This window comes from Echiichthys vipera (genome assembly GCF_963691815.1).
Source record: "Echiichthys vipera genome assembly, chromosome: 10".
Lineage (NCBI taxonomy): Eukaryota > Metazoa > Chordata > Actinopteri > Perciformes > Trachinidae > Echiichthys > Echiichthys vipera.
Genome location: NC_139835.1, coordinates 19,084,309 through 19,109,206, shown reverse-complemented (window position 1 = coordinate 19,109,206; position 24,898 = coordinate 19,084,309). Strand labels below are relative to the sequence as shown.

Below are 24,898 nucleotides of genomic sequence, written 5' to 3'. Positions count from 1 at the left end.
CTCTTAGGACTTATTGTGTGGGAGGTGAGAAAAGAATAATGTTTACAGCTATTTAAACTAAACAGAGAGAAGCCTACATACAGTATTTGTGTCTTTACCTGTCCCAAGGCACAGAGGTTTCAAAGGACTCCCCGATCACATAGTAGTCCATCCCCAAGTCCTGCTCAGAATACAATATTAAAATTAATAGACTGACAGGTTAATGGTTATCCATTCATCAATTCACTTACATGTACACAAGAAACGAGGGCACTGGCTGAAATCAGGTTATACATGTACTGCAGCACTGTTTTGTTTTGTCGGCAAATTTGGATCAAAGCAATAAGTGGACAGCTCTGTAGTGAGATATGATTAAGTCGAATTGCTGTGAAATGTGGGGAAATTCATGAAAATGTCCATACTTAGCTAATTTTAGCTCAAATAAGTGAGTTTGGTTGCTTAAGCCCTATTGAGACGGTATTAGTTTAATGTGGGGATGTGGGGTAAGGTCATTTTTACCAGAGGTTTTAGTCCTGTCCAATGCGTCATGGCTGTAATTAATGAGTAGAATATCAGTAAAAATTACTAGTCCTGTCTGAAAACAACCCTCTGTACGTATGTTGATATACCTACATATATTTTTTAGCATGGGTGCGCTTGAAGAAGCACTCTTAATTTTTTTTCTGTCCTTTAGTTTTGTGTTTACTTAATTTTGTGATAAAAGGAAGCTACGTAGCACGCACATGGCGACAGGGAGGGGACTGCAGCGCGTAGATCGAGTAACCCCTCCCGCCTCTGGTAGAATACGGGATTTCTTAATTAATCCTGTGTGAATTGGCCATTTATAATACAGATGTCCTGAGGTAAGATTATTTTACCCCACGCCCCCACATTTAACTAATCCCGTACTTATAGAGATTTAGATGCTTATATTATATGTTACAGGTCTGTCTAACTCTCAAGCTATAATTCGGTTAGAAAATGTACCAGTTGTTCAGCAGTGGAAACTGACTAATTTAGACTTCTGAAAGGCTCTTTTGTGTTATTTTCTGTTGGACATTTATTCACATGTGTATGTGTGAAACCTGATCATCTTTCTCTACTTTGATTACAGAGAAAGTTCCTCATATACACAATGTTTTAGAGAGCACATTACTTCAGAAAGTCTATAGTAACCAGGTAATTTAAGTGAAAGTTTAGACTCCTTTCTTGTTTATATGTTTCTGTGATGACCAAAATGGCCTCTGACAGGACTGACCTAAAAAGACAACTCTTTATTGTAATTGTGACTGCAACCACTGTGCTCTTCCCATAGTATAGATATCTCAGTGTTAGAGACCCTGACAACTGTGACCAGATCAAATCAAAGACCTCTGGAGGTCACATTGTGCAGACTTTCTGTGGTCCTCACTATCCTATCTGCTGTCAGTCTGCGTCTTACACGCCCACCCCACCTGCCCATCAGTGCAGGCTGAAAAAAAAAAGCCACAAGTGACCCACCCGGAGGTAAGCGATGACGAAGGTCAACATGTAGCCCCTCTGCCCATTGTCCTCTCCGGCTGCAAGCCCCCTGGAAGCAGATAACAGGGTTAATATTTAACAGCTCTTTTCTTTTAGCTTTGTTGGTGAGAGCGCTTCCCTCACAACAGCTGCCTGGGAGCCTGTCAATCCAACAATGTACAGATCAATGAAGCTATGCTCTGCGCATTGCCACAGGTCAGCCACACATCCATCACCCGCAGTGGGTAATCAGATTTTCATCTACCATCCGAACTAATCAGGCCAAGCTCATTAGAAAATCACTATATTGATTTTCACCCCTTCTTCCTGTTTCCCCCAACAGCACAAGAAAATATTTCTCACAGAACCGCACCAATCCATCACTGGTACTTGATCTGATAGGCGATCACAATTTATTTTTTAATAATGCAATAAAACAGAGGATGCTGCATGTAACTGACAAGTTTCTTATGATTTAATTGCTGGGGGTTACCAGGGCAGTGCTCCAGCTACCTGCAAGTCTGGGCACGGAGCCAAAGAAAACCACCAACAGTAATATATGATCAATGAGCTTTACCCAGGAAGAAATCCCTGACACCACTCAGTGAGGAGCACTGAAGATCCCTGGTTTGTCCCCTGCTCAATCTTGTGCTCTAATGAGCTGCTGATTTCTGAATATGTGGTATAACATTAATATTGTTTCTCATTTGAGAAAGGCTTTGTATGTAAATGTAACACATTCATTTATATTTGCATGCAGTCTTTCAAGTAAAAAATAACCGATTTGGTTTGAACAGTCACCTGAATTTTTCTGTTTGCGTGTACCCGAAAAGTGGTTGCGTTTCTTCCAATGGGAGGGTGCTAATCATATAATTTATAATAAAGTAAAGTCCAGTTAAAAACAGATCAGAAAATGTTCTAGTAATAGGGAATGAAGAGAAGAATATAGGAACATGCTCTTTAAGTCTCTTTAATAATAAATACATTAAAAAATGGTTGATTTTCAAAATGTAGTTGCTTTTTATTTCAATATTAAAAACAATCTTTTTCACATTTTTTCAAAATAAAACAACAAACTTAAGCATTATAGAGAGAATAGATGGCCTTCTGTTGCATAAACCGTGACATAACTACCAATGATTAAGCACAATGCTTCATATCTCAGAATCACCAATAACAATAAGCAACAGGCCGGCACAAAGCTAAATTTATGTTAGGGGTTGTGTATGTTGTGGGTTTAAAATAGGCACAGGATAGAGAGAGCATCCCTCTCAGGCTGACACTGAACTGATTTCCACCAAAGTCCTCATTGATCTGTTTCATGATCAATCAGCCCAGCCCTCCCAGGCTTGTGTCCCCTCGCCCTGTGCTGTCCTGAGGGGGCGCTCTAGCATGCTATCACCGCCCACACCACACCTACTTTAACATAAAAGCTGACCTGACAGGAGGACATCCACTGGTGATCCATCAATCCACACAGAGACAAACTACTGAGTAGAAGTCTGAAGTGTGTAACTGTGCTTCTCCATCCTTTTTACCGCTACTTCATAATGGCTGGTTTAATAAAGTGACATCAGGGCCTCAGGCATCATGTGCAAAGTCTAACCCAACGGTGCTTTGTCATTTCTCTGGTTTACCCGGGCGCGATCTGTAGCTGAACTTTGAAACGCGCTTTTTTTTGAGACAGAGAGAACTTACTTACCCAAATTTTGCAGCAATGTCATAAACTTGCTTCTCATGCTGCAGGACCTTCTCACGGTTTCCCTCAAACAGAAGGGTTGCCACACATAAGCGGTTGGGGTCGAACCCCTTGAACTGGTGATTAAAGAAGCAGATTAATTTGTCAGATTCACTCGGAAAAAAGCAACTGGTGATGTTCACTTTTATACCATATATCATTTTATACCTTGGTGATGTAAATTTTCTTCAACCCCTCCAGAAAGGATGTGAAAATTGAAGATACTTGAGGCTTCAGGGCATGACCTGTGAAAATATGAGATAAGAGTCAGCTCCACCTATTCACAAAGAAGTGGGCCGACATTTTTTTCACACATTAGTCATACTCTGCTTCCGCTTACATCCTTCAGTGTTCTGAGAGGACAAGCAAGTCAGATTTATTTGGGGTTTCAAACAAAAGGAGGAAAAATAAATGGTAACATTTGAATAACTTTACAACTGGCCAGTGGCTGCCAACGACAGCGACTATAAATCAGAGGGTTTCCGAAGGGAAGTGGGGTTGACACAGCGATATCCATCTTCCTCACCCACACTTTTTGATTTATTTCTGATCGGACGCACAAAAGCGCCTGTGGACAAGCGAAAATGAGGGGCTGGGGCCAATGGGATGGTTATCAATCACTGCAGGGAAGTCACGGGTGATGTCGCCGAGACTTAACAGTTCATTTATTTCCCCCCATGCTCAAGTCTCTTCATCACTTAGTGTCCTAATTGTTTCCATTCCAAAATTTGATTGCAGGTCTTTAGGTCTCTCAGAGCCATCATACTCGTTAATTAAATACTCAACATCCAGAGAGAGAAAATTACACCTACACTCTTCATAATTTTACTTTTAACTCTCCCCCTCTGTGATTTGGTTGTTTTTTACCCCACATATCACATGCTGCTACTTACTACAACATTCTCATTTTTCATCTTGTCTATCAAGACAGGCCATGCTAAATTGTACTTGTAGTCTAAATCTGAAAACGACCCGTGAATACATCACCCCCCCACCCTTTTTTTTCCTTCTCAACAGCCAACATGATTAAAAGTGAGGACAAGCCACTAATAAGCCCTAGAAGGTATCATAGAGCCATGAGTTTTAGTTATTAGTGAAAAACCTGGTCGCTTCATCTTCCCTGCTTAATGCTAAGAAGTGCCTACTCTGTGAAAAGCGGAAATATAGGAGAGATAATGAGATCCCTGGAGACTGGCGAACTTTACAGAGATCTCTGGCAATGCCAGATGCATTCTACTAGACCTTAGGAAACAACATCATAAAACTTCAATGTAACAACTACTTGAAATTGGCCGGGGTCATTTTTCATCTCGCTTCAATTCTTTGTCTGTGTGTGTGCAGCTATTCTGCTGCAGAAATAATAATCAATTTAACAATGCAGTGCTGTAGAAAGTAAAATCATTAAATGCTATGCCACTGTCATTCATTGTTCTTCTCTCAGTGGTATACAGCACATCAATGAAGCACCAACCCAAATATTGACAAATTATACTGTATGAGAGACAAATTTCAACTCGAAATAAATATTATTACTATCATGCTGCTGGTTAAAAGTCATGTGCCTGGTGTTGCAAAGCTCTCTGATATAAGCCAAAGGTTACATTGAGGCCTAAAAGGAAGAAAAACACTGTGCAACTACTGCTTGTACAGTGAAAGCTTGCCACAAAGAGGAATACACTGTAGCAGCAGGAATACAGTATGTAATGCTTCAAGTCTAGGCTAGCCTTTATTGTGAAAGATCGAACAAAACTTACCAAATTTAAATTGTTCATTATCCATGAGTCGTATAGATGCAGGGGCACACCTCTGAAAAATAAAAGTTTTTATATCTACATTAGTTTGTTTGAATGACAGGGAAGCATTATGTCAAATGACTAGGGGTGTAAGAAAATATTAATACAATTAAGTATAGCGATATTAGATGATATAGATTTCTGCCGACAGTGAAGGTATCATATGCAGCTGGATAACCTGAGGCCCCTATCAGAACCAACTATGACATGCTAGCTTGTTGGTAAAGGGGCTAAATAATGCCCCAAAGTTAGGCTACATTTCTGCGAGGGAATACTGACATTGGTGGTTCATTTCTTGTCATTTACACCCCTGACCCCTAGATAGCAGTGTTGTAATGTATCTTAAGTAATTTAACTCTTCCACTTCAACGTAAAATATATGCAAATGGCGGTATGTTTTTTATGCTATGACAGTTTTAAATTAGATTTCAAAAATCGCAATATATCACCTTGCTAACAGTATCGCAATATAACCCCATATATTGAAACAAAACTACTGTATCATGATACGCATCGCCAGATTCTTGCCAATACGCAGCCCTGCAAATGACTGTGCCAAAATAAAGCTTCCAAATGAAATCAAATTCAACAGTATTTATTACTGTCAGCATTCAGTGCAACTGTTGGAACTTTGGCTTTAAAGCTTTTAGTCTCTTGCTTAATCTCCCAAATGCAAAATCAATAGACTTCAAGTCATTTCCTATATCCTGATGCACTATAAAGTTTTGATGGGCTTTGGCATCGTCAGTGGCTGGCAGTAAAGAGTCTCATCTTAAAGGTCTGATTAAAGGTTTTACTCTGCAACAGCTGCGGAAAGTAGCTACCTTAGCTTAGGTTTTAACAAACAGTACAAGTTGGTCCAAAAATACATTCAGATCTTTTCTTTGTTGGTAGGTTAGTTTTATACAAGGTGAAGTGAACACCTGAAAGTGGTTATTGCAGTTTGGGCAAATCTGCAACACACTCAAAAAGTTTCTGGCCTGAGCCTCATGTTGAGACAAGGAGAGGAAGCAGTGACAACACGCAGCATGTTTAAGGATGGATTAACATCAAGTACCTGTTTGGCAACCTCTCGAAGACAAGCAACTCCCTGCTCAAAATTAGGGAATACAACTGAGCCATATTTCTGATACTCCGGCATGGGACGAATCTTCATAGTTACCTCAGTAACCACGCCCAGGGTTCCTGTGGAAAATCAGTGAGAGATTTTGAGTAGAGCAAGAAAAAGTAAATCAGTTCCCACAATTTATATGACCTAACCCCTTCTTAGAGCGGAACTTAAGACTGTTTTACAGGGTTCTGGTACATGTCCCAAGGGTCCTTCTGGTGACCTTTGTCTCACATTTCACCTTGTAGACCTGGTTTGCTACCACACGCTGGGGGACAACTAAGATTTATCAACTTAAGACTCTGAGGGAACAAAGCAGGGTTCATTCAAAGGCAGAGAGGCCAACAGCAGAAACACAAATACAAGTATGTCAAAACCTCTGGCTGACCTTACGACCCTGAAAACTGTCGACCCTTACCTGCTGCTGAGGGAGTCACATTGCATCTTTAAAAAAATATAAATAAATAAAAAATCCCACTAAACTCTCTTACACAGCAAATATGTCTGGGAATAATACTTAAATGAGCTGTACACGAAAAAAAAGGGGGGGGGGGGCTTAATTCTCTACTCAGGATGCAATTACCGCACTATATCTTTACATAGCAAATATATGTGTGCTGCTATATTAATGTTCTGAATGTCAAGTACAGCCCCTTTAAAAAATGTATTTCATTCAAATATTTGAGTTCACAGTAAACTGCAGCTTGGGAGTGCTGATTGCCATCCCCCAAGTCAGTTTCATTATTGTCACCCAAAGAAAGACTGGGGTGAAATAATCTTCCAGCACCCACAGCTTTTTTGCTTTATGTACATGAGGAGAACAAAACATGCAGTCCAACACAACACCGCCATAAGGGACAGCACCAAAATTAATTACAGTACTAAAATGTGAAAATGTTTTTTTTTTATTCTTCTGGTTCTTCTGAGAAAACGAATCAGAATACTATGTATAGTGTTACTAGATTGCACAGAATAGTAACTTTTTTTGGCCACTTAGGAACAGTGGAAACGAGTTGTGAACACAACATTGACATATCATCACCTTCATTTTGAGGTATGTTTGTGGCCACCTGCTGAATTTAAGTCCAATATTCACCATCTTTCAGCTAACCTGATGGAAATATCCGGCTCATCACTAACTTTGTTTGTGTGTCTTTTGGTGCTGGGCAAATCATGCACAGTTTTAAAGCCATTTCTTTCTGATTTTTAATCTCTATCACTGAATTTATTGCATTGTATTCAGGAACATTTTCATTTTCAGAATTTGGTCCAGTAAAACTGCCAAATCCTGTCTTCAAGTGTTAGTGTTTTTAACTCAGTGCATAGCTTTGTACCTATACACATAATAAGGGCAGAAGACTTTGATCTGAGATTACACTGTGTCAATAAAGGAATTTAATGAAATGCTGAATAAGTAAAAGGTAATTAGAATTGTCAACAACGTTGCTAATCTTTCATTGTTTAAATAATTTATCAGGCAAAACACCCAAGATAAGCTGGTTCCTCACATGTGACAGTTTGCTGTTTTTATTTTACTTTACATCATTATAAATTAAATAAATTAGGGTTTTGGACTGCAAATCAAACAAAATCCATCACAATGGGTTCTTGTTACTTGTAATATGTATATATATAACAATTTCCTGACATTTAACCATTAAGCCGCAACGCCAAATTGGGTCTACAGACAGACCGACAGATGACACAAGCGTTGCTGTTTTGGTTGGTAATAATTGTTAGTTGCGTACCTAATTTCATGTTCATTAATTCCATCTATATGAACCAAACCTATTACACATCCTCCCCCAGCCTGCATGTTCAGTGTTACGATAGACGATGTCCATTTAGAGATGCATCTCCCATGAACGCAGTCGGCTCCATTAAGAGGCTTCTTCAGCCTGTTATGGCTGTTAATGAGCCCTCTAACGTGACACTACATGCCGCACGATGCTCCCTAGTGGCCCAGTGGAAAACATGTGACTCCATTAGGCCTCAGCCAAGGCTCCTCCTTCCTGACAAGTACAGGAGGAGCCACTGAGTGAGTGAGAGAGGAGGAGTCAGAGCAGCAGAAAGAGAAAGAGAGAGAGGGAGAAAGAGAGAGAGAGGAAGCTAGGGAGGAGCTAGAGTGGAAGGGAGTAAATGAGGGTGAGCAAGTGAGGAATAAAGGGAGGTAATAAGAACAGCAAGGTCAGAAAAACACTCTCTTGGGGACGAATGCAATGCAATGAAACGCTGGAGTGCAGCCTAAGTCATTTTTTACTGTGACCATCTCTATTAAACCAACCTCATCTTACAGGATTAGTATTTGGGGAGAGGGACTATTTGCGATGAGGAGTCCTTCTGCTTCCAGCATACAATATTTATAAGAAAAAAAAATGTTTGCCACTGGGAAGCCACCACTTTAGAATCAAAGAATTTACTTTGTACATTGAATTAGCACTGGTTGGCTTCACACACCTACGTTACATCCTCCACAGCTGAGAGGAGTTTAGAAGAGAAAAGGGATTCTCATTGATTATTCCAATCATTCTTCACACTAGTTGAAAGCAAGAGCGAAGAAAATACTTTGCATTCAGGCTACTTCAAGGTCAGAGAGATAGAGAGACCCGACTGTTGTACGCTGAATGAGAAGCTCTGAGGTTTTTTCGGTAATTTCTGATAAAATGCATGCGTTCCACTTAACATGCAGAGCGTCGTTGAGGGTTTTAGTGTGGTGCTCTGTTGTTGTTGTTGTTGTTGTGGCCTACTGTCAGACTGCAGGATACGGTTTCTGGGGTGAGGAGGTAGATAATTTTAATGAGACTGTGCAGTGGTGTGACCTCTTAGTTCCAGCATTAGGCCTCCCAGAAGTACATGTATTTCCAGAAACGTGTGGTCCTGTCCCATATCTGTTACACTACAGAACCCCGGCAGCAATCTCACCTCCAGACGTTTCACACCACTTACAGTTCTCTTATGTGATTGCATTATGAAGCATTATTACCTTTTATTATCAGCCTTAATTTATAAACTTCTCCTTTTAAAACATTCAGTTTGATTTGTCAAAACTCTGCCCCACAGTGACATTTTCTGACCTTTGTTAAACTTTGCATGTTTCGGACACTTATCATGATGTTTCAATCATGCAATATGCCTTTACACCTGTGAATGTTTGTGAGGAAGTCTATGGAGCAATTACGTAGGCTCTCCCTCTCACTATGCAGCCATAATTTTCACATTAGGTGTAGTTTTGACTAGATCTGAACCCGCATAGAGAATCTCTGGAAAATCCTTGGCAACAAAGTAATGGCTAAGAAACCCACTACAGTTACTGAACTGTGGAAGAGACTGCAAGAAGAATGGACCCAGATCAAACCAGAGCAGTGTGAGAAACTCATGATGTCCTGTGGGTTAGGGGTAGGGGTTATTCATAGTAAGGGCCTCTACACTTCCTAACATTGTTTAAATCTTTTCTTCTGAAACATTGGTTACAGTTCTCTAATTTTTTTTCACAAAATAAATGGTTTTGTTGGTTAGAATACAAAATCATGCTAGTACAGCAGTGGTATAGCCACAGCAGATATTCTATGAAATAATGAATAAAAAAAATTGTCTAATTTTGATCTCCAGTGTACATGTATGCTCTTGGTATTGAAATCGCTTCTAATGAGTGCAAATAGAGATTTCTGCAGTGATCCAAGCTCAGTCAGGGAGCAGATTGCTGAGCTTTGTAGGGTGAATATAAAGTTTGCATCCACAGCTGTTTAACATAGCGATGCCAAGAGTCTCTGAACCTCCTCATTATGTAGGGGGGAACCTGGCATATGGCAGTATTCTCGGTGGGCATTCACAAGGACAGGGCAGTGCAGATGGGGTGGGGAGGACACTTGCTGGTTCCTAGCTAACACCCCTCCAGATCGCTTTTCCACCAAAGCTGGTTAATGTGTAAAAAGCCCAGAGCATGAGAACCGTCCTGATGTTACGCTTTTATCAAAGACTTGCAGACATGCACACAAACCCCACATTAACACACAAAACTACACACCTTCCCAAATGCTCTGGTGTACTGAAATCACACGAGAAAGGTAGCAAACCTTCTGAGCCCATGATGAAGTGGTGAATGTCCGGCCCTGTGGACATGCGTGGCCCCTGACAGCTCTTTTCAATCGTCCCCCGTGGGGTCACCATCTTTACGTGGACAACCTATTCAGTCACAGAACAGCACCACAACAAACACTTTTTAGAAACAAAAATTTGCAACGGAAGTATACTTTTCTTTTTAGAACTGATGCTGTGACCACTGCATTTTAGAGGTGAGGGTAAAGTCCACAAAACTTCTGCTTATAATTCCCTTTCTAATTACTGTGCAGTAACAGCTGTGTGCTGACTGGCATCCTTTGGAACAAACATGAGCAGGAAGTTAAAGGGGAGGGCGGGCGACTCACCAGGTCCTCAATGTTGCCATAGATGTTTTTCTTCATGCCTGATGCTCTGGTTGCTACCCAGCCCCCCAGGGAGCTGAACTCCATGGAGTCAGGCTCATGCCCCGTACAGTAGCCGCTCTCATTTAGCTTTGAGAAAAAAGTAAAACACAAATGAGCCAAAAATGTTTGGAAAGCAATGATGTTGAAAACCCGCAAGAATGTTTTAATAACAAGCAAAAAGCATGAGCAAGCAAACAGGAAAAACAATTGCAGATTTGCTGCTGAATTTCCCTGCTCTCACTTTGCTGCAATACCTCAAACTCTAGTTTTACGGCATCATACATTTTTACAACGGCCTAAAATAAACCAAGTGGAAAGAGCATGAAAAGACTAAAAAGAGAGATCAGTGCATAATCTGGGCACTGCCAAATTCCACAGCTTGACTGCTTCACTGATGTTATGTGTAAAATAATAGCTGCATTGTGTCAACTGACATGTTTAACCTCTTTTTAAAATAAATAAAGGAATACTAGTATAAATAACAATAATAGAAACTTCACTTCTCCATGTTTATGTCTCAGACAGTTGAATGCTGCACATTCAGCTTCCAAAGCCCCACCCGATCCACGAAACATTGTGTCTGCATAGTTACTCACCACATGGCCACAACAATATGACAATGCAATGTGACACACAAAAAAACAACCTTTGGGAAACCTCCATCAGATGCACCATCCCTTTGGCTTTTAGGAGAATGTGTCGGTCATCAGGAACAAACACATTCTCCTGAAGGCAGCACAATCCTGAACGGATTGCATCTATAAGCAGAACATTTAATAGTAATTATAAGAAGAGGAAGAAGAAGAATAAGAAGCTTAAAAGTACAACGGCAACCCTCACCAGAAGCACAGGAAGACAAGGGTTAAGTCAGGCCTTGTTTTATCACAGCACTCCCCTGGAAGGCAGTTTATAATGCAGACCCATCTGCTCCATCAAAATGGCCCAGTCCAAATGCAGAGGTGGAGTCTGCTTCAGATGCAGCTCACGCATTCCTCTACATCAAATGCCCGCTTCTTCTCCATTTTTCTGAATTAGCTTGATGGTGCCATCTGCTCATGACCGCCGCCTCACTCTCTAATCTCTCCTCTTCAGCACTCTGCTCCTGTCTCAAACTCCTTTCCTAAACGCTCTTCGATCCACTGTGCAAAGAGTACCAAGGTGACTGAGCGTGGGCAGCATGCATGCGAATGGTTGCGCAGTCTTGCTTGATTGTTGGCACAAACATTTTACAGCAATGTAAATTTCTTTCAGTGGATTAATATGGATGAGCAGTACTTACCAATCTCTCCAAATCCTGACCGACGATGCCAGCTTCCACATGGGCAGTTAAATTTTTCTCGTCAATCCACAGAATGCGGTTCTGTGGGTGGAAAACAAGCAACATGTATCTGTAAAAATGCTTGGTGCCACTCAGTGCAGTATACTGTAAACCATCTTTAAGTCACCATTCCTTCGGGAAGGTTTCAAGATTTAAATTAAAAAAAATGTTATGCATCAATGTGTCTGTCATATGAACTCTATAACTGCCAACATGTTATGTTTATTTGAACTATCTCAGGCTCAGACATGAACACCGCCCGCAGAAGCAGTCTAGGGAGACAGCCCCTTGACAGTTTGCCTACAATACTTTTTTCAAGTTCTGCACCGGCATGTCCTTCTAGCCTGACGGTCACATGTCTGAGGATAAATGAGTGCAGAGGGGCTGCGGGACGGAGACAGTTTCCTCAAGGTTAAACTCAATTTAACATCTAATTCCAAATATATGCCTCTTATTTGGGCCGCTGGGCACGAGGCCTCCCCTTACCTGCAGGAGGTCATTTCACACCTGCCATCAATTATTCTCCAGAGGCAATAAACTTTATGTTCCCAGCCACACTGCTCCTTTCATGTGCTTCCACCGGAGCCACCTCACCTCTGACCCCCCTGACACAGAACACTGGTCACTGGTTTCTGTGGCTCCAAACTCAATGATAACTAGGCTAGCAGCATCAAGACAGCTTATACAAAATCACCTCTATGTGAGCAGGGATCAAATGGTTCCCACTGTACTGGAGACAATATTCACCGTTTTATATATTATTCAATGAAACATCATCATGTTCGTGGTTAGATGCTAGGGATGCTATTAAAATTAATGGCTGGTACCCAAGTAACACATTTATCATCCAGAAAATTAGAATTCAATTGTGCCCCACTTACACACAACAAATATGCTGTTTATAAATAATGCTTATTTTCAAATCATGAGTGAAGTGAAAAAGAAAAAGGTGAAAAATGACCACCGACGTGGACACTAAAATCAATCAATCTTTCAGTGTGGTGTTAATAAACAACACCTGCTCTGTACTGTAGTTTGAATAGGTTGAGATTATTAGTTGCCTGTACTATATCCATCAAAAGGTTAACTACTGAATGCAAATAATAATAATAATAAAAATAATAATTATAATAATTATTATTATAATAATTACTATATTATTTCCTATTGAAGTAATTTAATTTCTCCATTTTTTCATTCTGTTTTTTAATCTAATAAATAAATACTATCAATTTGTTATGTCAAAGCAAAATCTGACTTGGAATATTTTTTCAAACGAAACAGTAACAATAAACTCAGCTGTTTAAAATAACTTAAAAAATAAGTTAGACACACTCTTTTGATGTTACCCAATGCAACTTCAGACAGCCTCAGAAACTTAACATTTTTTTAAATTTATGATTAGAATCAGTTATTATCAAAGTGGATTTGATTTTGTTTCAGGTATATCTAGTCAATAATGCAGATCCATTCTTCTGACACTTAGAGACATGGGTGTTTGCGTACCATCTGTGAGGTATCCAGAGAGACAATGGAGCGAGTTTCCTCCAGGGGGCACTCTAGGGCACTGGAGACGCTTGTCCCTCCTGAGAGAGAAAAACGACAGTAACAAGAGGAGTTACAGCAGAGAAGGGATGGGATTTTAATGAACGACCTCCTGTTTTTTACCACAATCGATGTGAAACAATGAAGAGAAAAATGTGTAGGAAAAAAGTGTGTATATTTCTCACGAAAGGTATCAAATAAGAAATGTTTAGGTATTTTAGCAAACTCGGGCAGCATATTAACCCAAGTATGGAGAGGTGACACCAACTAACTTTGTATCAGTTCAGAAGGCACTGTGGTTGTGGCATGCAATGTTTGCAGTGACAGTTATGCAAAATAGAGTAAAAAAAAAAGGAGAAGAAAAGTTTGCACAGTGCAAATAACCCATCCCATTTTATTAGTTAACTAAAATGACCAGAGGCTTCAGGATATAACTGCATGAATGTGTGACTGACTTTTATAACATCATCCTCATGAACCTGTAATATACTATACAAGATTAATTTCCGCCATTTTGCCATCATGAAATAGTTAACAGTGTGAGTAATTACATATGATAGAGGTCCCCGGGCTGGAAGTGAACTGGAGAGGTTGTGATTTGTGCAAAGTACAAAACACACAAAGCAAAACATAAAATTCAGAATAGCATATAGAACATATAGCATATATAGTATGTGACGGCTATTTATGCTGATTAGAGCCAATGATTTCACGACTCACCTCCATATGGTATCAAACAAACATTATGTTTGCACGCCAGTTCCACAATTTTCACTACATCATTGTGGCAGGCTGCAAAGACACAGAATAAAACTTTAGTTAGTTTATAAAGTGGCCATTATGAAGAAAATGCTTTCATTTACCATTCTCTAATGCATTCCTGAATTAAGTGTTAACATAATAACCACAGTGAATATATTGTAAAGGAAATTAAAAGTGGCACATGACACTATGTGTATACAGGAGACAATACATAAATGCATGTGGCCTGAGCCATTAGAGCTGAGGGACGTTTTGACTTGCCTGATAGTTGTGATTTGCCTGGGGCTTTCTTCAGGCAGAGTCAGACTGCATGAAGCTAAACTCTCTGGGGTGGGATGTGCCGGATCAATACAAACGTGCTTTAGCCAATCACGGAGCTCACATCCATTCATACTGGAGTTGTGAGCGAGTGGGAAGAGTAGCAATACCCACCTACGTGGATATGCTTGACTGGCCTCAAGTGCTTTTAGAGGCGGTGAGAAATGCCTGCGTTCTAGTGCATTCTGCCATCCAATTAAACGCACAGCTTCTGTCTAAGGATTACAGTTCAACAAACTAAACCTCCACTTAAAATACATAGCTTTTGACTTGGAGGGACTACTGAGGAATGCAAATTACAGGTCAAATTATTTGTATGATGCATAGCAAATTAAAGTGTATATGTGGGGCTGGTAAAATTCAAATTGGGTGCCGGTCGGGAAGAAACTATGCCTACAGTTGCCCATTTGGGAGGGTGCTAATCAAGTTTCAGCCATCAGTCAACACTCATTTGCATGATAAAATAGTACCAGCCATAACAACGGAAAACCAATCTTGGAATCATAATTTATGGGTGTACTGCGTAGGGCCTGACCGTGGAGTATTGGGTGTCAACCGTCCTCCCCCTGACGCTTCTTATTAAGCCTCCGCTCATACATATTAATATCCCTGCCTCTGCAGAGATTAACCCTTTAAATCACCTAAGCCAGTGTGCGGGGGGTTGATGCTATGTGGGAGGTGAAAAACAGAGCGATAAAAACACGGAGGTGACGCAGCTTCTGAACTCACCTGGCCATACAACCATATCTGGAACACGACCAACTTTTCCCTCTCGTAGAGCAAAGATCTCGTGTAAGCAATGGCCTGAAAGAAAATACAGGAATGAGATGACCCAAGCCCACAGAAATATTAAAGGTCCCATATTTGATTCTAAAAGCTGGGAAAGTATAATCCATTGAAATGCACACAGCCCGTATTCAGAAGCTGTGCCATGCTGTGATGTCACAACTATACTTTATATAGATAGAAAGTGCCGCTACAGTAGCGCAATGGCGGTGCAGAGTTGCAGAGAGTCTGGATGTGGAAGACCCGGAAACATTAGACAATCAGAGCAGTCCGGCCTTTTTCAGGACGGGGGATTAAAGAGACAGGCACTAAAACGGAGCGTTTCAGATAGAGGGTGAATAATGGTATATTGAGACAGTATGAGAATATAACGTTTTTTTGAAGCATGTAAACATGTTCCAGTAGAAACCGAAAAGAAAAGTATAAACCTTAGAATTTGTATAATATGGGAAATAACACAAATAAAAACATTCAAATTAAATATATGTTATGCTGATTGTGGTTTACATCCATTAAAAGTGGGTGATTTAATTAGAGAATCCTTCCAGAATGACTTACCGTGGGCGCGAAACACCCGGTCCTCTGCGTCGTGAGAGAAGGGAATACCTGTGGATTTCATTTCCTCCACGAAGGCCTCGTTAAGAATGGGAGGCTGCACGGCACTGCTAGTCAGAATGGGCTGAAACATAACAAGCCATTGCAGTTTTTGTAACTGTGACTACTCTTCTTTACCATTCTTTACAGACACAACAAATAAATATTATACTCACCGTTGCTGGAGATTTATGCTGCAAATTGGCTCCAAACGTGCTTTCAAACCACTCTTTCAGAGCAGGGATGATCATGCCACTTAGTCTATACCTGGATTGTTTAAAGGAAGATAGATTGTGTGAACAGCCAATTTAAAAAAAAAAAGGAAAAAAAGATTCAACTACGCCTCATGTATTAGTGATTTCCAGTAGTAGAAGTCAATGCCCTCAATTGAAAACATCTAAATGCTTGACTTGTTTTATTCATTTGGAAAACCAGGCCTGTGTCTAATAAGAATAGAGTGTGAAGTTTGAGTCCAATGAGGTTATTAGGCAAGCAGAGCAGCAGTGACAGTGCTGTCCGTGTGATCGCCCTCGCCATCCCCTGCATAATTGAGCTGCTGGCACAGCCTGGGCCAGCCCATCAGGGGACTGTGGTGTGCCTTTGTCCAAGAGACCATGAAACACACTCGATAATGAAAAAGCCTCTGTCACAGTGAGCGCTGAGGAGGAGAATACCCGTCTTTGACATTCATTCAACAGCGCCCCAGCCCCGGTTACTGTACACCACCCAGGTAGCTTTTTAGTCGAGAGGGCACAGAACGGTTTGTGGCAACTGCTTGCACAGGAGGAAACCATTTGCTGTGAAACATCCTGTTCAGCTCGGCTCATTACTCAAAATACATCCTCATGCACAATGTGCCAGTTCTCTGTGTTTACAATATGACAAGCAGAGCTGTCTGTTCCAAAGTCATATGTTATGATTACAATCAGAAGGCTCATCTATACTTGTGCTCTTGTCACGAGAGATAAAAGATGCTCTTGTAAACTGAAGCTACATTCAGTAAATTGAAGACAAGGGGCTTTGTTTCCCTCAGTCAAGCTAAATCTTTTGTCTCCAACACTCTGACATAAAATGCTCCATTTTTAACAGATTGGAAGCAGTTTCTGTTAATGAGCAAACGAGTTTGGGAGAGTCAAAACCAGTGACCTTCTCAGATGACAATGAACGGTTCAAATGCCAACCACTAGGGGGCAGTAGTGCCACATTGCTGTGAGCGTAGGCTGGGGACGGCAGCTCGTTACAAAAGCACACAGTATGGGCTGTGAAAATGATCAATGCAGACCCCCAGCTTCAAATTACCCAAACGTATGACTGAAGGTAGACACAATGGCTGTATTAAAAGAAGATTAGAGGCTTTGAATGAAACCTAGTCGTGACTGATTTCTCTAAATCCTCGACAGATAAACATAAATATGGCACATCTAAGAGCGTTGATATTATACAGTACCTTTTGCCGGTAAATTCTGCTTGACCTTTCTTATTGAAGAGGAATTTTGTATCGCTGTATCCCCAGCCGTTCCATTTCATAATCTCCTGCCTGTGGAAAAACAAATATTGGCAGAGGTTAAGTTTACAATACAAACTGAAGTGAAGTCATGAGATGAAATACCATTGGAAGAAGTTAAAAAACAGGCGTGAAAGTGGCTTGGTATATTCTTAATTTACCAAATCCCTCCGGGCTGACACTAGCTTGGCATGGGCACTTTCACCAATACAAAGAGGAACAGGGAGTCCCTGCTGATGATACTTCATGCTGAAATGTTAACACCCAGACATAGAGCATTTCACTAAGGGAAAATGTCAAAGGCTCCTTATTTCATACAGTCATTCAAAGTCTTTGCATTCCTCTAAGGTGGGGCTGACTATATCAATTGGCAAATATGGAAAGGTGCAGACAGGCACACCTACAATGTCCCCCGGGTGCCTACAACTACACAACTGCTTGCAAACACACTGCTTGTTGACATTGCAATGCAGAGGTAGAACACATTTAAATAACATATCCATGAATACATATCCCTCCTGAAAAAGATAATAGAAAATCCCTCTATGCTGCCAGCCATTTCCAATCCACCACATTCAAAATATTTTGCATTTATGGCACCTGATTAAGCATGATGTATGGCATGCTTAATCCATAGCTAGTTTCAATGTTGCTTAGTTCTTATGGTTAGGTCCAAACTTGTGTGCTGAATTACGAAGCTTCAGCTAAGTTTTTGGCACATATAATATCCAATTAAATAGCACGAAAGCACCAGACATGTCATGCTAGCTTGTAAGGAAGGCTTAAAAGTTAGGCTACATTTGGTTGAGGGGAAAACTGGCATGGTCATTTTCAAAGGGTCTCTTGTCTCAAGAGTAAAAATGTCACTCAAAAATCAACATTTTTTAAAAACTGTATTAAACGCTATATGCTAAAATTGCATGGCATTGTCTATTTAACACTGTTTTGCACAAAGATTGAGGTTTCTACATTGTGGATAGAATCTACTAAGGCTGAGTTTAAAAGTCAAATTGATTTTCAAATTCAAATCAGTTTTCATTTCAAAAATCAGATATGGTTTCATACTATCGAGTCAATCTTCTCTGGTATCATAAACTAGAAGATCTAACTAATCCATTGGTATCAACCGTCATACTAGCTTGTCAGGATGAGGGCTAAATAACACTCACAATTTAGGCTACATTCAGACTGGCATGGCCATTTTAAAGTGTCCCTTGACCTCTCAAATCAAGATGTCTGAGTGAAAATATCACTCAATACTCACTGACTGTGGAGTCTGTAGAGCTGCACTTACTGTAAACATTAATACAGCATTTGTAATAATGCACCAGGTTAAGGTTTCCTTATACAATTAACACAAGTAGTTAGCGAAGAATCCATTTCAAATTCAAGCAAAATTGGTTTTATAACGAATTGGAAATCGAATCAAGATCCTGTGAATCACAATCGAATCCATTCTGCGATACTTTCAGTTATTTGTTGTGGAATCCCAACTATGCTGAGGGATATCCAATTATAATCACGAGCTTCGCAACCAGAGATGATGCTACACGGTCTATTCTCCAATACTGTGCAGAGCTTGTGTGCTCCTTACTCAGTCTGCAGAGAGACAGCTCGCTCTCCACTCACACAGCAGCCATAACTCATGGGTCACTTGGGATGGGATGCTAACACCGTGGAGTAAAAGCCATAATTGAGATTAATACCTGCCAAAATGGAGTTTCCTATAAATTAAGAGTGATAGTAGAAATGAGAGTAACACACTGAGTCATACCTTAATGAATCCTCGCCACCACTGATATGCTGTCATAGCTTCTGAGCATACTGAATAGAAATGTATCAATAAATGTAGCAAGTGTGTGGCAAGGCACAGCAGTAGGTCTCAATATGATATGTTTTGATAAAAATAGTTCTTTCCTGTCTGTGTGCATCTTGAGTTGACCTAATCCGACTCAAGGATCACAGGATAGACAGATTGTGAAGCCCATTAAGGCAAATTTGTGATTTGTATTTGAGATATATAATCAAAATTGCCTAGACATGACTTAACTAGAGCTACAGTACAATACCAGATAAAATGAAAAGAAAATAAACAAAATGCATTTCAGAAACTGTCCAATACAAAATAATCTACATGTGAGTGATGCTGTAGCAGCTGGGAATGCTCAACTAAAATTCCTTCTTCTTTCAACTTATTAAAAAACTGTATTAGCAAACATAGCTTGTATATTGTATGCTAAAATCGCATGACATTGTCTATTTGACACTGTTGAGGTTTCTACATTCTAAATATACTGTTATCTACTAAGGCTGGAATTAAAAGTCAAATTAATTTCATTTGAATTTCACTGATTTCAGTTTTCATTGGAATGATCTGATAGGGTTTCTTACTAGCTAGTCAATTTTCTCTTGTATCATAAAAATCTAGAAGACCTAACTTATCCATTGGTACCAATTGTGTCAGGCTAGCTTGTCGGGAAGAGGGCTGAATAACGCTCAAAATTTAGGCTTCATTTTGGCAAGAGAAAAACTTGCACGGACATTTCCAATGGGGTCCCTTCACCTCTGACCTCGAGACATCTGAATGTCACTCAATACTCACTGACTGAAGAGTCTGCCGGGTTGCACAACTTACAGCATTAGCTATCTGAGAATCCCTTTCATATCCAAGAAAATGTGTTTTTAGAACTGAAATATCCCTAATTTCATCGAGAGTGAATCGAATCGGAAATTCAGGAAATCAGTGGCGATACCTAGCCCTTAGATCTGCAGTATAATGATGCTTCTTTGGACAGGAACAACAACAGATAAACGTTGAACTAGGAGCTGAAATTATGGGATATGTGGAGTTGCACATAATCTTTAATTAAATATGCATATGTGCGGCGACAGGAATTGGAAATACCTCAGTATAATACAATCCAATTTAACACCACCTCAAACTACAGTCTCGAGAATGAGCAAAATTAATCAACACTTCAATAGCACTGGTGGGATTTATTTGGGGGGGGGGGGGCTGTTGTATTAAACACTATTTGTTTTAGCTAGGAAGTGCTGAGACACCACATAACCTGCAGATCTGGATTTTTGTCTGAAACCACTGAACCAACCATACCAGAAAGGTAGCAGTGAGAATGTCAAAACTGCCAAATTGTGGCCGAAAGGCTATTGGCACTTCTCCAACAAAGCAGTGACTATTACAGCATGGCATGTGGGATTATATTGACACACTTAAACAAAAGGCAGAACAACATGTACCTGGACTTTACCACAGTGATTGCCACTGTTCATGTTAGAAAAACACATTATCTATTGCTTTATAATTCTGCGTTTTACTGGAAACCCATGTCATTCGGTTACTATATTACTTATGATGATATTTATGGACAAACCCAGTGACTGTGGAACTATTTTATCCTCAACTATCAAACTTCATACACTGTAGACACTTAAAGCCCAGGACTCAAGCTCGGAATAACAATTGGCGTACAGCAGAAGACAGGGCTGCAGCAAGACATAATATTCTATCAAATCATCACAGTTGCATTTTGACCAGAACAGGACATGATGACTTTTTACAAGGCCAAATAATGCTGATACTTTAGAGGGCTGCTGCTCCCCCCTTTAGCCACAGCTGCTATCTCAGACTGACACTAGATGTCAGCACAGTGGAGACGCTTCCTCAAAAGGAACTGAGCTGCCAATAGGTTGAAAGTCAGACCACCACTTGTCCTGGCCAATCAGATCAACAGAGGAGACAGAAGTTATACTATCTTTCCTCTGTTGTTATGAATGCTTTAAAGTTGTTCCTAGGGTGTTACGGAAATTCAGATTTTGTTAAGAAAAATCCCAAACTTATAAAGAACCGTATCTCAGACATGTGTACATGGTAATGGAATAAAGAGTACCACAGTGCGCATGTGTAGTTCTAGAACGTCAAATTTGAAGAATGAAACAGCACTTAATGGCAGTACGTTGCAATAACGGCTATTCCTTCACTTAAAAACTGTCATATAAAACACAATAAACCACAGAAAAAAAGCTTCAGCTGCCCACCAACTTTAAGAGAGTCGACGAACTCAACGTTAAATTCCAAGCCGCACCCACTCTTGTGGCAAATGAATGTCCCACTGACTATGTAGCCAAGTAAGTTATCGTAAGCTGGCGGGCTAACTAAACCCGTTTTAGCCACGTCTCCCTACGTTATGTACGCTTCGACGAGAGTGGGAAGCCAGTCTGCCATTTTTTACATAGTAATCCACTGATGTTCGACTTAATAACTAGCTAGAAACCACGGAGGATAGACCCTTGTCCACCGCTCCATCACAGCCTTGTACCTCCTCTTTGGCACCGTCTTCCCTTCACTGGAGACATCTGCCTCGCCGCCCTGGGCTTTGCACTCCTCGGCTAGGATGTTGAAGTCGCCGTCCAACGGTCTCCGTAAATGTCCGGCAATTATTCTTAGTCTTTGCTGTGCAATCCGTTGCCTGTCGGAGGAGCTGCTGCCGCTGCCGTTGGCCGCCATGCTGCTTCCGTGTTTGTGACGGGAGGGAGCGGATCCATGAGCGGCTGCCTGTCAGAGGTCAGCGCAGGGAAAGTGCTGCTGCGTTCAAAGGCCGTCGGGAATATAAAACTTTCCAAATGAATGACCCGAAAAGTGGTAAAATATGCTATCATAAAGAGAACATTGTATTTATTTACACAATAAATAATGTAGAACACTATAGATTATCTATATTTATATCTAGATTTGAAATGGACTTTGAGCTTTATCCATTATTTCTCGACTATTGAGACAAATGATCATGTTGAGCTGCTGTATCAGAGGTTTTGAGCTTGTGTTTATTGTTATGTTCAGAGTATGAATGTAAGCTTTTGTTTCTGTTGTGTTGCACTTTTGATGTATTGTGAAGATGAATGTTATGGATGTATGTGAACCATCTAATGTAATATTCTTATGAAACAATAGAGACACCAGGAAGAGTAGCTACTGTTAGACAGTCGTCTTGGAGTTGGAGAGAAAGACCAAACAGGACACTGAAACATAATTGTAAGATAATAGGCTACTAAAAATAAAATATTTTTGACAGTTACTTTGTGGTAAAATGCTAAATGGTTATTATCCATTGATTCTCCAGATCAAATAATCAATTACGGGATTGAGAGAAAATGATAACCTGATAATCATTTAATCATTTGGGTCATTTTACCATCAGAAATACCAAACATATGCTTGTCCATAGCCTAGCTTCTCAAATTATGGATTTGCTGTATCTCCATCTTACATGATAATAAACTGGATATGTTTGGGTTTTGGACTACAGCTCGGACATAACAAGCAACGTGAATATGACACCTGAGGACCTAAAACGATTGTCGTGTTGTATGTTATTATTCTCTCTATTTAGCATTGTTACACAACTGACTTCTTTATTTATTTATTGCACCTGAATGCATCATTTTACGTATTTCCCAGCATGCCTTGCAATATACGACTAGTTGTTATATGCTCCATTGACTGTTGTTGAGAGTGGAATTTTATTGCATAGTTTTAGAGATACAATTAATTCAGCCCTTCTAGTTTCAAATATCCAAGAGGACAGGAAGTTATGGAAACATATTTTGATTGTTAATAAATCAGCAAAAATGTTAGGTAAACTAAAGTTCAAATAATTCCTTTATCAGCAGTTTATAAAGCCACTAGGCACAGAAATTAACACTGGCGTGGCTTGGCTCAAAATAATGCAAGAAAGTGAAACTGTGGGCCAAAAGTGGAAAAGTAATTCATCATTGGTCAATAAATCTTTAGTTAGAGACTAATCATGTTTTATTGCATTGTTTGACACATTTTAAAAACATAATTTATCTGACTTGACCATTTGTACATATTAAAACAGCATCCTGTCAAAAGTCCTCATGTGTAATTTGTAATTGTGGTTTTAAAAACAGTAACCTGAAACAATATGACGTCACTGTTTAGCTCCCTGCCTCACCTCCACTCGCTCACCTGATACTGTTTCCATATGGCACACATCAGTGCTCTTTAAGTAATGATTTAACACAAAGTTAAAGTACAAAAATGACAAACAACATTATTGCTTCTTTAGAATACAAATTAACCATGGTTAAAACGTACACAAAAAAGACAGAGGCTGTGAAAAAAAAGGCTTTATTGGACTTCATTTGTCAGCAGAAATATTACACCATGCTGTAAACTTAAATGTCCAGATGTTTGAAGGTTTATTCCCCACAGGATAAAGTATTAACTCCCAAAACAAAGTTCTGTAATGCACTGACTGCAAGCAATTAAGAGTCTAAGTGTATCACAGAACTTTATTTGGAAAGCCACAGTGCCACCTCATAGGTTTGTCCTTGTGCCGAGCCTTATCCTCCTCATGACTGGGTGCTCCTTTAACTGTAGGAAGGCACAAAAAGCAAGGAAAACAGAACATCCACCATGAATAGTTATTTTTCCATATATTGACGGTCAAAACATATAAAGGCAATGGCTGGTGTGGTTTGTAGAAGACTAGAGACTAAGCAGTTAAGACTTGCTTTAAGGACTTGGCCTACAGAGAGGCTCGCTGTGTGGTGAGTCCTCCCTAGAGTCCCACAGGTAGAGCAGGCCATATGGAGTCTTTTTTACACATTGGCAGCTCTTTACAGAAATGATTAAATGTATAAATACCATTTGGGTATGTGCAATAGTTGATCCTGCAGTACACCCCACCGAAAAATGTATGTACTTATGTCTTTATAGCTTGACCATCTGGTTGGTTACAAAGTTAACATGTGAAGCAGTCTCTATACTAAGCTGACATGTTGGAAGTTTCCATTTTTAGTGATATATTTAACTCTATTTCACTCATGCGTGCCATTGATTCTACCTGTTGAGCTTTTACAAGTTTCTGAAGTGAACAAGCTCTGGAGCAACAAGCTATTTAGTCACTTAAAAATGGTAGATGTGATAGCAATGAAGAAAGTGCAGAAGGCCGGCTGAGCTCCAGGACTGTTGAGTTCTTTCAGTTTGAAGGTACTTATAGGGCACTTGCCACTTCAGCAGCAATCAAGTGACAGCAACTTTAGAAGTGGAAAACAATGCAACAAAACAAACAGTTGCATGCCTCAATCACTATCCTGACGGCGTCTACACAAGAAGTCATTGTGAAGTAAGTTCTGCAGTCGTACTGTACCTGATAAAGGTGGACGCAAGAGACCAGCTGCAATCCAACACGAGGGGCAAGTACTCTTGATGATAAAATGCAAAAGCAGAAAGCGATCTGAAGATATCGCAGGCCACGGCTGGATTCACAGTGCAAACGCCTGTTTCCACTGCGGCTGGTGATCGTCTGCGGACTTGCAGCGCTCTAATCGTGGAGGTGGCTACCGCCGCTTTTTACCTTTTCTTCCCCCAGTCCTGTGCAGTTCACTATATGCAGCTGGAAGAATGTCGACGTGGAGCTGCCAAACGTGAACGCGTGTTCGTGAGC

The 24,898-nt window shown here is 40.2% G+C and overlaps 1 protein-coding gene across 1 annotated transcript in view; it reads right to left on the bottom strand.

Moving 5' to 3' along the window:
* agps (alkylglycerone phosphate synthase) overlaps nt 1-21,942 on the bottom strand; it is a 30,396-nt gene extending 8,454 nt beyond the window's left edge. Inside the window, exons 1-16 of the mRNA XM_083921499.1 lie at nt 21,746-21,942; nt 17,352-17,441; nt 16,081-16,171; nt 15,869-15,989; nt 15,254-15,328; nt 14,165-14,236; nt 13,406-13,485; nt 11,861-11,941; nt 10,543-10,668; nt 10,192-10,300; nt 6,068-6,195; nt 4,972-5,023; nt 3,386-3,462; nt 3,182-3,294; nt 1,480-1,549; nt 99-160 (exon numbers count right to left, since the gene is read on the bottom strand). Of these exons, the coding sequence (XP_083777625.1) occupies nt 99-160; nt 1,480-1,549; nt 3,182-3,294; nt 3,386-3,462; nt 4,972-5,023; nt 6,068-6,195; nt 10,192-10,300; nt 10,543-10,668; nt 11,861-11,941; nt 13,406-13,485; nt 14,165-14,236; nt 15,254-15,328; nt 15,869-15,989; nt 16,081-16,171; nt 17,352-17,441; nt 21,746-21,933 (1,535 nt within the window). The 5' untranslated portion in view covers nt 21,934-21,942. The remainder of the gene's footprint in view (nt 1-98; nt 161-1,479; nt 1,550-3,181; nt 3,295-3,385; nt 3,463-4,971; nt 5,024-6,067; nt 6,196-10,191; nt 10,301-10,542; nt 10,669-11,860; nt 11,942-13,405; nt 13,486-14,164; nt 14,237-15,253; nt 15,329-15,868; nt 15,990-16,080; nt 16,172-17,351; nt 17,442-21,745) is intronic.
* Nucleotides 21,943-24,898: the final 2,956 nt, after the last annotated feature.